This window comes from Rhinoraja longicauda, chromosome 9, assembly GCF_053455715.1.
Source record: "Rhinoraja longicauda isolate Sanriku21f chromosome 9, sRhiLon1.1, whole genome shotgun sequence".
Lineage (NCBI taxonomy): Eukaryota > Metazoa > Chordata > Chondrichthyes > Rajiformes > Arhynchobatidae > Rhinoraja > Rhinoraja longicauda.
Window position 1 is genome coordinate 28477131 of NC_135961.1, and position 12080 is coordinate 28489210.

General features: G+C 42.8%; 1 protein-coding gene across 1 annotated transcript in view; it reads right to left on the reverse strand.

Moving 5' to 3' along the window:
- Nucleotides 1–12080, reverse strand: part of camkmt (calmodulin-lysine N-methyltransferase) — a 259217-nt gene that overhangs the window by 57917 nt on the left and 189220 nt on the right. Inside the window, exons 4-6 of the mRNA XM_078405833.1 lie at nucleotides 11668–11728; nucleotides 8036–8090; nucleotides 2457–2520 (exon numbers count right to left, since the gene is read on the reverse strand). Of these exons, the coding sequence (XP_078261959.1) occupies nucleotides 2457–2520; nucleotides 8036–8090; nucleotides 11668–11728 (180 nt within the window). The remainder of the gene's footprint in view (nucleotides 1–2456; nucleotides 2521–8035; nucleotides 8091–11667; nucleotides 11729–12080) is intronic.

Sequence of the window (12080 nt, forward strand, 5' to 3'; positions counted from 1 at the left end):
TAGAGATACAGCAAGGAAACTGACCCATCTGCTCACTGTGTCCATGCTGACCATTGATCACTTATTCACCCAAATTTTCCCATCCACTCCTTATACACTAGGGGCAATTTGTCAATTAACCTACACACCCACATGTCTGTGGGATGTGGGGGGAAACCAGAGCGCATGGAGGAAACCTGCACAGTCATAGGGAGGACATGTATGCTCCACACAGGCAGCACCTGAGGTCAGGATCGAATCGATCTCTGGTGCTGTGAGGCAGCAGGTCCACCCGCCGTGCTACCTTTATAATAGCAACTTGCATTAAGATAACATCTTTTAGAAAACCCTGAGCACTTTTACAGAAAGGAAGTGGATGTTGGACATGAGTAGGAGAAATCTTTCTTGTTGGCATCCGTCCATCTGTGAGAAATGATGGTACGGCTTTGATGTAGTTCTATTTGGAAAGGGAAATGTTTTATCTATGATTGTATTTCCTGCTGTGGCGGATTAGGCCTAGCCTTGACAGGCACACCCTCCCACCGCTACCACAGGTGAAGTTGTCTCTGGCTGCTGGTTTGGGGAATGTGGGTAAAAGGTTTGGCCTGTACTTTCTGTATACCAAAGGATTTTCCTGTTTAATGTATTGCAAATAAAAAGAACTGAACAATTAAAAGCTGGAAACTTCTAATTATACTTATTAATAATGAAATAATTCTAACAGAGTTGGAGTGATGAATGGAAGCATGGCTGAAAAGCGACGAGACTTCAAAGGGAGATGCAACGTGAGGGAAGAAAATCCTACTGGAAACTTGCCGTGCGACAAACGGAAGGCAAATGAAGTGGGGCCACAGTACTGTCGATCCCAGACAGGATTGAAAGACTGAGGAAGATTCCCAGAAGTAGCACTGAGCAAAGTCTCCCAGTGAATTGTATGTGTCTGAGATTCACATTAGTTTATTGTCATACACACCAGGGTGCAATGAAATTCGTTGCTTGCATGAAGTTTAGAGCAAACAGTATACATGAGTTTATGGAAAGTTTCTAGCTTATGGAGATGAATGAAAGATTCCCGTTTTCAGGTTGTGCTCCTTTAGACAATAGACAATAGGTGCAGGAGTAGGCCATTCGGCCCTTCGAGCCAGCACCGCCATTCAATGTGATCATGGCTGATCATTCTCAATCAGTACCCCGTTCCTGCCAATGGACACCGTTCCCGAGTCAATGGAAGGGAGGTTAGTTTGTGTGATGGTCTAGGCGGCGTCACCATCTTTCTGGACTTTACATTGAGTTCCACAACTTTTGATAACTCAATTTATCTTTCTCCATTACACAGACCAACCTGCTGAACCTGTTGTGTGTTTTCAATTTTCCCATTAGTTGTCTGCGTCTCCCTTCCGAACTGCTGCTAATCAATCCATAAGATGATTGCATTTAAAATAACCCTGGCAATAGACAATAGGTGCAGGAGTAGGCCATTCGGCCCTTCGAGCTAGCACCACCATTCAATGTGATCATGGCTGATCATTCTCAATCAGTACCCCGTTCCTGCCTTCTCCCCATACCCCCTGACTCCGCTATCCTTAAGAGCACTATCTAGCTCTCTCTTGAATGCATTCAGAGAATTGGCCTCCACTGCCTTCTGAGGCAGAGAATTCCACAGATTCACAACTCTCTGACTGAAAAAGTTTTTCCTCATCTCCGTTCTAAATGGCCTACCCCTTATTCTTAAAATGTGGCCCCTGGTTCTGGACTCCCCCAACATTGGGAACATGTTTCCTGCCTCTAACGTGTCCAACCCCTTAATAATCTTATACGTTTCGATAAGATCCCCTCTCATCGTTCTAAATTCCAGTGTATACAAGCCTAGTCGCTCCAGTCTTTCAACATATGACAGTCCCGCCATTCCGGGAATTAACCTAGTAAACCTAAGCTGCATGCCCTCAATAGCAAGAATATCCTTCCTCAAATTTGGAGACCAAAACTGCACACAGTACTCCAGGTGCGGTCTCACTAGGGCCCTGTACAACTGCAGAAGGACCTCTTTGCTCCTATACTCAACTCCTCTTGTTATGGCCAACATTCCTTCAACATCCTTTACCATCAAAAGCATCCGTGACTCAATTTATTCGACATAAGATGAATCAGATTTATTCTTGGCTTAATGGAGATGAATGACAAGCATACCTGAAAGAAGAACACAACTGATGGGAGATGCAGAGAGCATCAAATAAGACCTGAAGAGGAAAATGAGCCACCTCTTTGGGTGTGACAAATGTAATTTGCAAGAGATTTAATTTATAATTTAAAATTTCCTGTATTTCTAGATTTCCCTTTTAACTTCATGAGCTCTAAAAATCCATCAGGTCTGACTCTGTTGATCTTAAGTTGAAAAGCAATACAGTACAACTCTCGTCATTTAGAAGCAACAGAAAAAAAACTTTTGTTTTCAAATGAGAGGCATGAAAAAAGGATACTTCTGATTGCTTTTTCATTCCCATCAGTTAATAGAACTTCTTTGACATCTGCAGAAATAGCAACCTGCAAAAAAGAAAACATTGAGCGATGAGCAAATATGCTTGTCTTGTGTAGAAGTGAAGACAGAACTGACAAGCCTTCAGTATCATGCTTCTTCACCTATTTCTTAGTAACAATCTTCAATCTTTTTTCATTTTATGTCTGCATTATTTTAATCATTCAATCAAATCAGTCAATACTTTTATCATTCCATTTGCGGGAGCCTCTATCTTGCTATCATTCTGTTCAGTAATTGGATTGTGACAGTGGATGATGGTATTCTGAGAGGCTTTCATTTGCAGGCTTCTGTTTATCTACTACAGCCATCATACAAGGCTGTCACTCTGCCTTTCAGCCTGCCTCTGTCTGTCCGCCTGATGTCCTTCACATAACTTTGCATTGGAGGTTGATGGCTTTGTAAGGGTACTGTGTACATTCATGTACATACAGGCACGAGTGCGAGAGCGAGAGAATGTGAGTGAAAATGTGAGCGAGAGTACACTTGACAGCAAGAGTGTGCGAAAGAAAGCAAGAGCATGCAGGACTACAAGAATATAAATGCGAGCAAATAAACGCAAGCAAATAAACACTAGGGAATAAACGCAAATAAATAAACGTGACCAAATAAATGCAAGCATGGGAGTGTGAGAATGTGAGTGAGGGACCAATGGAATAGAACAAAGCAGCATGAGAACATTCTGTAAGGGTGGGGGGGAAAACATCCAGTGATGTAGTGTACACTGCTACTGTCAACATGGGTAGAATGAGGATGAGACCTTGCAGAATGAGTTTAGGGAGTAAGGCAGCAGGTTAAAAAAAAAGCAGGGGCTCTGCAAAGCCTGTGTCATGTGCTAGTGTGGGTAGAAATTGAAAAATTAGGATAGATGAACATAGCTAAAGAGTTGGTACAGGAGCAAGGGCTTTTGAGCATAAATGGCCTGTCTCACTAGGCGATTTTTTGGAGACTGCCGGCGACTGTCAAAGTCGTAGCAGATCGCCGAAATTTTCTTTTACCCGACGACAATGCCGAGTCAGGTCAAGATTACACCGTCTTCAGAAACATCGCAAAATTCCCACGCTGTCAATGCTTCTCCAGCGTTCTAATTTTCGCCGAAATCACTGACAAGTTGGTAAGTACTTGAGAGTTTTGAACTATAACATCTTGTATGGGTTACTTAAACACCAAGCTTCACTGTAACAAGGCATAAACTGGATTTACTTCCAGTTTACTAATAGCTGTATTAAAAAAAATTTTTTTTTAAGTGGTTAAGTGGATTTTTGTGAAAGGTGTGTGGGCATTCTTTGAAAATGTATGGGAGGTGCATATCTGGTTTCTGGGTTGCATATCTGGGTTGGGAGCCCACTTTAAATGTAATGGCTGATGGCCATAAACATCGCAAAAATTCCCACGCTTACCTGACCGTCAAACTGTTGCCTCCAATCTACCTGTCAAATGTCTTGACGGTAAATAAATCGGTTAAACACCTGCATTTTATGGTATTTTGAAATGACTTTACTTATTTTAATATTATGTGCTTCTAAATACATCTAAGAGAACCTAGCAAACCTGGGGACAGCATGCGACAGCGCCCGCAATAAGCAACGATACCTGGCGACAAGCCAGCGGTCGCCGAGAAATTTCACTCCGGATGATTTCTCAGTGACGCACTGAGATCCACTACGATTCTTGGAAGATTCCTCACGATCATGCCCGCGACACCCGGTGAACTGTTGGCGGCAGTCGCCTTAAAATCATCTAAAGTGGGACAGGCCCTTAAGGATAACTTCTAGGCCAAGTGTAACGGGTTGTACCTAAAGTGGAGGATGACCAATATCCTTGCAGGGGGGTTTGCTCGTGTTACTTAGGAGGATGTAAACTAATTTGGCATTGGTGTGGGATGTACGGTAGCTTAACTCAAACATAGATAATAAAGTCCAGTGGGCAGAGCAGGCGTAGTCAGATTAGGGAGCATGGGAGGGTCTGGCAAGCTCAACTACATATACAAGGTCTTACAGGTAGGTCAGATGAGATTTGAGCATGAACCAGTATTTGGAATTATGATGTTATTGCAGTCACTGAAACAAGGTTGAGTGAAGGCCAGGACTGGCAGCTTAATGTTCTGGGGTATAGAAGTTTCAGGCATGACAGAGGAGGATTCAAAAGAAGAGGAGTTGCACTAGTTATTAGGGTGGACATAATGGCACCACTTTGAGAGGATATCCTGGGGTGATTGTTGAAAGAGGGGCCATCACTTTTCTGGGGTTAGACTATAGGCCTTCACGTTAACAGTGGAAATTAAAGGAACAGATATGCAAGAAATTTGTAGAATAGTGCAAGAATATAGGGTTATAGTAAAGGGGATATTAACTTTCCCAATAATGACTGGATTTGCCTTAGTGCAAGGGACTTAGATGGGGTGGAATTTGTTAAATGGTTCCGAAAGGTTTATGAGATAAGTGTAGAGAAGACTAGTCAGAACAGAGTCTCAACAAAAACCGAATCTGAAGGGTCCCGACCTAAAACCTCGCTTGATCATTCCCTTCGAAGAAGCCACCTGACCTGCTAAGTTCCTCCAGCACGTTGTGCTTTGCTTGAGTAGAGAAGGGGGTCATGCTCGACCTAAGACGAAGCAAAACTGGGGCGGTGGTGGATATGTAGGTGGGGAAATTTTTGTGAACAGCAATCTAAATTCTTTAAGTTTCAAGGCTGTTATGGAAAGGGATAACATTGGTTTCCAAGTTAAGAGAAATCAATGTTCATACTGCTGGGTTGTAAGCTACCCAAGCGAAATATGAGGTGCTGTTCCTCCAATTTGCGTGTGGCCTCACACTGAGAATAAGAGCAAAGAGGTCCTTCTGCAGTTGTACAGGGCCCTAGTGAGACCACACCTGGAGTACTGTTTGCAGTTTTGGTCTCCAAATTTGAGGAAGGATATTCTTGCTATTGAGGGCTTACAGCGTAGGTTTACTGGGTTAATTCCCGGAATGGCGGGACTGTCATATGTTGAAAGACTGGTGCGACTTGGCTTGTGTACACTGGAATTTAGAAGGATGAGAGGGGATCTTATCGAAACATTTAAGATTATTAAGGGGATAGACACGTTAGAGGCAGGAAACATGTTCCCAATGTTGGGGGAGTCCAGAACTAGGGGCCACAGTTTAAGAATAAGGGGTAGGCCATTTAGAACAGAGATGAGGAAAAACTTTTTCAGTCAGAGAGTTGTGAATCTGTGGAATTCTCTGCCTCAGAAGGCAGTGGAGGCCAGTTCTCTGAATGCATTCAAGAGAGAGCTGGATAGAGCTCTTGAGGATAGCGGAGTCAGGGGGTATGGGGAGAAGGCAGGAATGGGGTACTGATTGAGAATGATCATCCATGATCACATTGAATGGTGGTGCTGGCTCGAAGGGCCGAATGGCCTCCTCCGGTACCTATTGTCTATTGTCTATTGACAGTGGAGGAGGCCCAGGACAGAAGGGTACTAACTGAATACGCCTCATCTATATTCTCATCTATATTCATGAAGGAGACAGACTTAGAAGATAGTGAGTTCAGGAATGGGCCTATCCCAGGTTGCTATGGGAAAGAAGGGAGAAGTAGCCCATGATGGAGAATTTTGCACCTTTGTTATCCACAGACAAGATACCAGAAAACTGGAGAATAGCTAATGTTGTTCTTTTATTTCACAAAAAAGGGCAGTAGGGATAAGCCAGGTGACCAAATGCATGTAAATCTCATGTCAGCAGTCGAGAAACTATCGGATAAATTTCTAAGGAAATGTACGGGGATCGCTGGGCGGCACGGACTTGGTGGGCCGAAAAGGCCTGTTTCCGGCTGTATATATATGATGATGATGATGTTGATTGATCAGGGATAGACAGCTTGGCTTTGTTCAAGGAAAGGGAGGTTTTTTTGAGAAGCTAATAGAGAGCAGGAGAAGTAGATATTGTCTACATGGATTTTATTTGATAAGGCCCACCAGGGAGACATATCTAGAAGAGGAATGCACATGGGATCTACGATGATTAGCCTAATTTGGTGATAGCAGGCAGAGGGTAGTTCTTAGAAGAATGCTTTTCTGGAGAGAGGGCAGATATTCACGATGATGTCGCTTGGATTAAAGGACGTTAATTATGGGGAGAGATTGGAAAAGCTGGGTTTGTTTTCTCTGCAGCGACGGAGTCTGAGGGGGTGGTCCGATAGATGCATATAAACCTTTTATAGGGAAAATGGTCAGAATCTTTTTTTTCCCAGGAGGGAGTGGGTATCAGAGACATATGGGTGCAGATTTAGAGTGAAAGAAGAGTATTTTAAAGGCCATTTGAGGGGAATATATGTTTTGGCAAAGGGTGTGGTTGATATTGGAACTCATTATCAGAGGATGTGGAGAAGTCAGACACAATCACTACATGTAAACCACATTTACACAGGCATTTCAATAAGTAAGGCATGGAGGATACAGACCAAATGTGGGCAAAGGGTATTAATGTAAATGGGCCACAGGTCAAGGTGGAAAGTGGAGGGCCAAAGGCCCCATTTCTGTGACGCTAATGCATGTAAGGCAGCATGGGAATGGGAGTGAGGCAGCTTGAGGGAGCTATTGAATGGAACTACGAGAGTCATTGAGAGGGAGGGAGGGCACTATTGACATGGAGTGAGGGCCAGCAAGAGGGAGTAAAGGAATGTGAGGGAATGAGAGAGTGTGAATTGGTGAGGGTGAGCAAGAGATAGAGAAATGGAATAAGTGCGTGACATATTCCCATATTTTTCAATCACCTGGGCATATTTTGCATGAGCACGGCAAGTGCATTGAGTATCAGTCAGGGCAACAATATTCCTTATAGTTGGAGAGAATTTTATTTTCTATGCAAAGGCAATGGGACATAATATCTGCTCAACAAATATTGGGGAGAAGGCAGGAACGGGGTACTGATTGAGAATGATCAGCCATGATCACATTGAATGGTGGTGCTGGCTCAAAGGGCCGAATGGCCTCCTCCTGCACCTATTGTCTATTGTCTATAACTCAGAGCTTAAGAAAAGCAGGACTGACAGCTTCAGAATGGTTATTTTACATTAAAATAATTTAATTAGAGGAAGTCTGAATCATATTTGTTGATAGAACAATACAGCAAAACAGTAAGTATAACATTATAGTGCTCCGTGTTTTTTTTCTTGATGATTCTTTTTTTGTATTTGGGAAAAAAATATTGTTAAATGAAATGCTATGAAAGTATTTCTTCTTGGGCCCTGCAATGTCACAACATGGGATATTGAGTTATCCATGACACAATGCTACTGTTCATCTAAAGCAATGGTCAAAATCAATACGGTACAAAGGCAAGTCAATCTAGAAGATCTCTCAAGATGTTACCGCTTGAACTCAACAGATACAGATGACAGTCCTACAACCCAGCAGTGAGAATCTTCAGAACACATTTTTCCTCTCCTTTCTTTATTCGCTTCTGAATGGAAGGGTGGGGTTGGGGGGGGGGGGGGGGGCGGGGGGGGGGGTGAGAGATGAGAATCGAGCATACCTACCATAAGACCAGCCAAGCATGTCATTCCGCCCCCTAGTTCACAAACTGCAAGGCCTCTGCAGAACAAATAACATTTAAATAAAAGGAAATTATAGAACCAGTTGCAAATTAGGTAACATGATTTTGTAAGGATATACATTACAGCACAATTCAACCTCTGCAGAGACACATCAACAAGCAGGAAGTTACAAAGCTATGAAAGGCAGAAGTCTTGCTGCTTCACTGGGCCACCACATGTCACTTGCTTTTTAAAAATAATTATATAAAAAATAATTGTGTGGCACGTTAAGCGGTGGGGGTTCTCATTAGTGTTCACTGCAACACTAACACTGCTGTGCTGCAAATCTGAAAAGGTTCCTTTTTTTCCCCCCAAGAGGCTCTGTGTCCTGATTGTGCCTCCTGCGATGGTGCAATGAATCAGCAAGGAAATGTTAAACAAAAGAGGGACAGAAGGAGTCGGAATGTTTCCTTCAGCCAAATACTTGTGCAACTCAATAAGTAATGACTGTAATTAAAGAATACCAAAGCAAATAGATTCAATGGTTCAGCAAAGTGCAGAGAATCTAAGAAGTCTGGAAAGAAAATGATCCAGATGTGTTCTTTTTATATGTGTTAATTTGATAAATGCTTTTACTTCTATCTTATGTGATCATCACCTTGGAAAGTTAATTGAAAGGATTTACTTATTCCAACTGTGCAGGTTAGGATGTGTTGAATTGAAGTGCATAGCTGAAACCACTAAATCTGTGCAGAATCTAAGTAAATAACTGTTGCTAATTCATTTGGATTTATTAAACACTCCCAAATCTATTTCTTGGATAGTTTAATTCGATGTCAGTTTATAAATCAATACATTTTTTTAATTTGGAAGAATGTTGAAACACGAAACTGCAGCTGCTAGTTTACAAAAGAAGGCACAAAGTGCTGGAGTAACTCAGCAGGTCAGGCAGCATCTCTGGAGAACATGGATAGGCAGGTCGGGACCCGTGCTCACACTGATTGTCGGGGGAGGGGTGGGAGGGGGGGAAACAGCTGGACCACAGATATTTAATTATTTGTAGTTTTATAAATACAAAGATACAGAAAAAGTTTAAAAACTGTTCCTTTTCTTCACCCCAACATGCATTCAATCGTAATCATGGTGCATTATGGTCTCACATATATGTCCTACATATAGTCATTTTTTCTGTACTTCAACCAAATTGTCAGAGTTTATACATGATCCTTAGCACTGAGTAAGCTTTCTCAAACATATCTTATCCTGATCCCATCTCTATACTCATCATATGCCATCCACAAGCACCTTTCCTGTCAAGGTCTCTCAAGTTCAAGAAATTGGAAGACTCATTTTTTCCACCACTTGGAAAACACTGGAAACCAATCAAGGTCACCTAACCCAGTATGTTACTGAGGTAAAACTTAGGGGCCTTCCTAACTGAAGTTCGTACAGAAGATACAATTGCCAATTTTGCTCCTATCGGAGCCTGTATCAAATATCTTTGCTATTTGATACAGCAACAATATTTGATATAGGCTCTTGCAAGAGGAGTGAGAGTACTGACAGTGAGAATAAAGCTAAAATTTAAAAAAATGCATAGGCAAAAATATTTAACATATTTAATGACCATATCAGAAAATTTAAAAAGTCAATATACAAAAAAACGGCAGACATACAGAAATCTTGCAAGGATTTGAACAAACCACATCCGTACATACTAGGGCCTGAATTGACAGTAAGTGACTGCATTGTGCACACTTCTTTTTCAAGAAGACAAATTTAAAAACTGACTTGTCTATTTTATCCAATCAAGCAATCGTCTTTTGCAACAAAAAGCCCAAAAAGGATTCACTTCGTCAAAAAGGGCCTGGCAACTTCTACTATTACTCGATTGCTCAAAATGTTACATTTTAATTGAAATCAGTTCAATTGTGAAAGTGAGAGTGTCTAATGTGGGATTATTTAGCTGTCAAGTCAAAATCCATAAAAGAGCACCATTTAAAATGAAGACTCGCACTATCTCCACTTTATAGTATCAGGCATGACAGAATTAGTAACGTTATCTCATCACTCACAAATATCCTTTCCAAAAAACAAGCAGAAATAACTAAATTTTGCACGTATTTTAAAGTAAACCATTAAAATATTATAACATAATTACCAATGTTTTAATTAAAGATAGTTTACTGCATGACTTCACTACATCTTTAGACTTTAGAGATACAGCACAGAGCCAGGCCCTTGAGCTCACTGAGCCCACGCTAACCAGCGATCACCCCATTTACTAGCACTATCCTACACACTGGGGACAATTTACAATTTTTACCAAAGCCAATTAACCTACAAACCTGTACGTTTTTGGAGTGTGGGGGGGAAATCGGAGCACCCGAAGAAAGCCTACACGGTCACGGGGAGAACGTAAAACTCCATTCAGACAGCACCCATAGTCAGGATCGAAGCCGAGTCTCTGGCACGTTAAGGCAGCAATTCTACTGCTGTGCCATCTCTTTTGCTAATGTCTGGGCGTGGTTATCTACATGCATGTGGGCTGCCATCTACCTGTGCGCTTCATGTGGGCGGTGCTGTCAGTGCGTGTCCATGCTGGATGGTTTCATTACATCTATCTTCACTGTGTCTGCGCATAGATATTTGCTTGCATGTGTGTGTGTGTGTGCTGTTGTCTGTGCAGCCTCTCTCCTGCCTGACTTATACGAGAGAGGGAGAGAGGGAGAGGGAGAGAGGGAGGGAGGGGGAGAGGGAGGGAGGGGGAGAGGGAGGGAGGGGGAGAGGGAGAGAGGGAGAGAAGGAGAGAGGGAGAGAGGGAGGGAGGGGGAGAGGGAGAGAGGGGGAGAGAGGGAGAGGGAGAGAGGGAGGGAGGGGGAGAGGGAGGGAGGGGGAGAGGGAGAGAGGGAGAGAAGGAGAGAGGGAGAGAAGGAGAGAGGGAGAGAGGGAGAGAGGGAGAGGGAGAGGGAGAGGGAGAGGGAGAGGGAGAGGGAGAGGGAGAGGGAGAGGGAGAGGGAGAGGGAGAGGGAGAGGGAGAGGGAGAGGGAGAGGGAGAGGGAGAGGGAGAGGGAGAGGGAGAGGGAGAGGGAGAGGGAGAGGGAGAGGGAGAGGGAGAGGGAGAGATTAATTGCCATATGTCATATGCACCGATAGCGGAACAATTATTTTTTTATTTGCAGCAGCAAAACAGTTTTGTAAACACAGTACTCATGGGTAACAGAATAAACAAAAACAAGTTTCAATAAATTTAAAAAAACCCTAATGTTAATGCAAAACATAAGCTCGAAGTTCCTGGTGCAACCATAGTTTAGTTGGTGTTTGCAATGTTTAAGATGCTGATGGTTGTTGGGAAGAAGCTGTCCCTGAACCTGGATGTCAGCTTTCAGACTCCTCTACATTCCACTTGATGGCAGGAGTGAAGAGAACGCATGGCCAGGGTGGTGTGGGTCAAAGATGAAGACTTTGACATATTTTACTGAGAAGGGGCAAGTACAGTGGCGATCGTGTACCTCCAAGCAAATCTGCGACATCCATGTAAAGAAGGTATAATTCACTTTGAACAATGTAGATGAGCTAATACAAAGTAAACGTGAATCAAATTGGTATATTCGTAGACAATTATTTCTACCTACCGAAATATATCACTGTGTTTAATACAGTAATAAGCCAACACCTCTTCTGAAGGCCAGATACCTGGAACAAAATGAGAGCAGGTACTGTTAGCTAGTGGACACCAAGGACAGGAAATCCTTAAAGGGGGAAAAAAATCTTAAGACACAATATTATAGTTTCTAATCTGCAATGACCATAGGAAAGACACAAAGTCCTGGACTGACTCAGTGAATCAGGCAGCATTCCTGGAGAACATGGATTGGTGATGTTTCGAGTCGGGAAGAAAGCCAATGGAATGTTGGGCTTCATAACAAGAGGAGTTGAGTATAGGAGCAAAGAGGTCCTTCTGCAGTTGTACAGGGCCCTAGTGAGACCGCACCTGGAGTACTGTGTGCAGTTTTGGTCTCCAAATTTGAGGAAGGATATTCTTGCT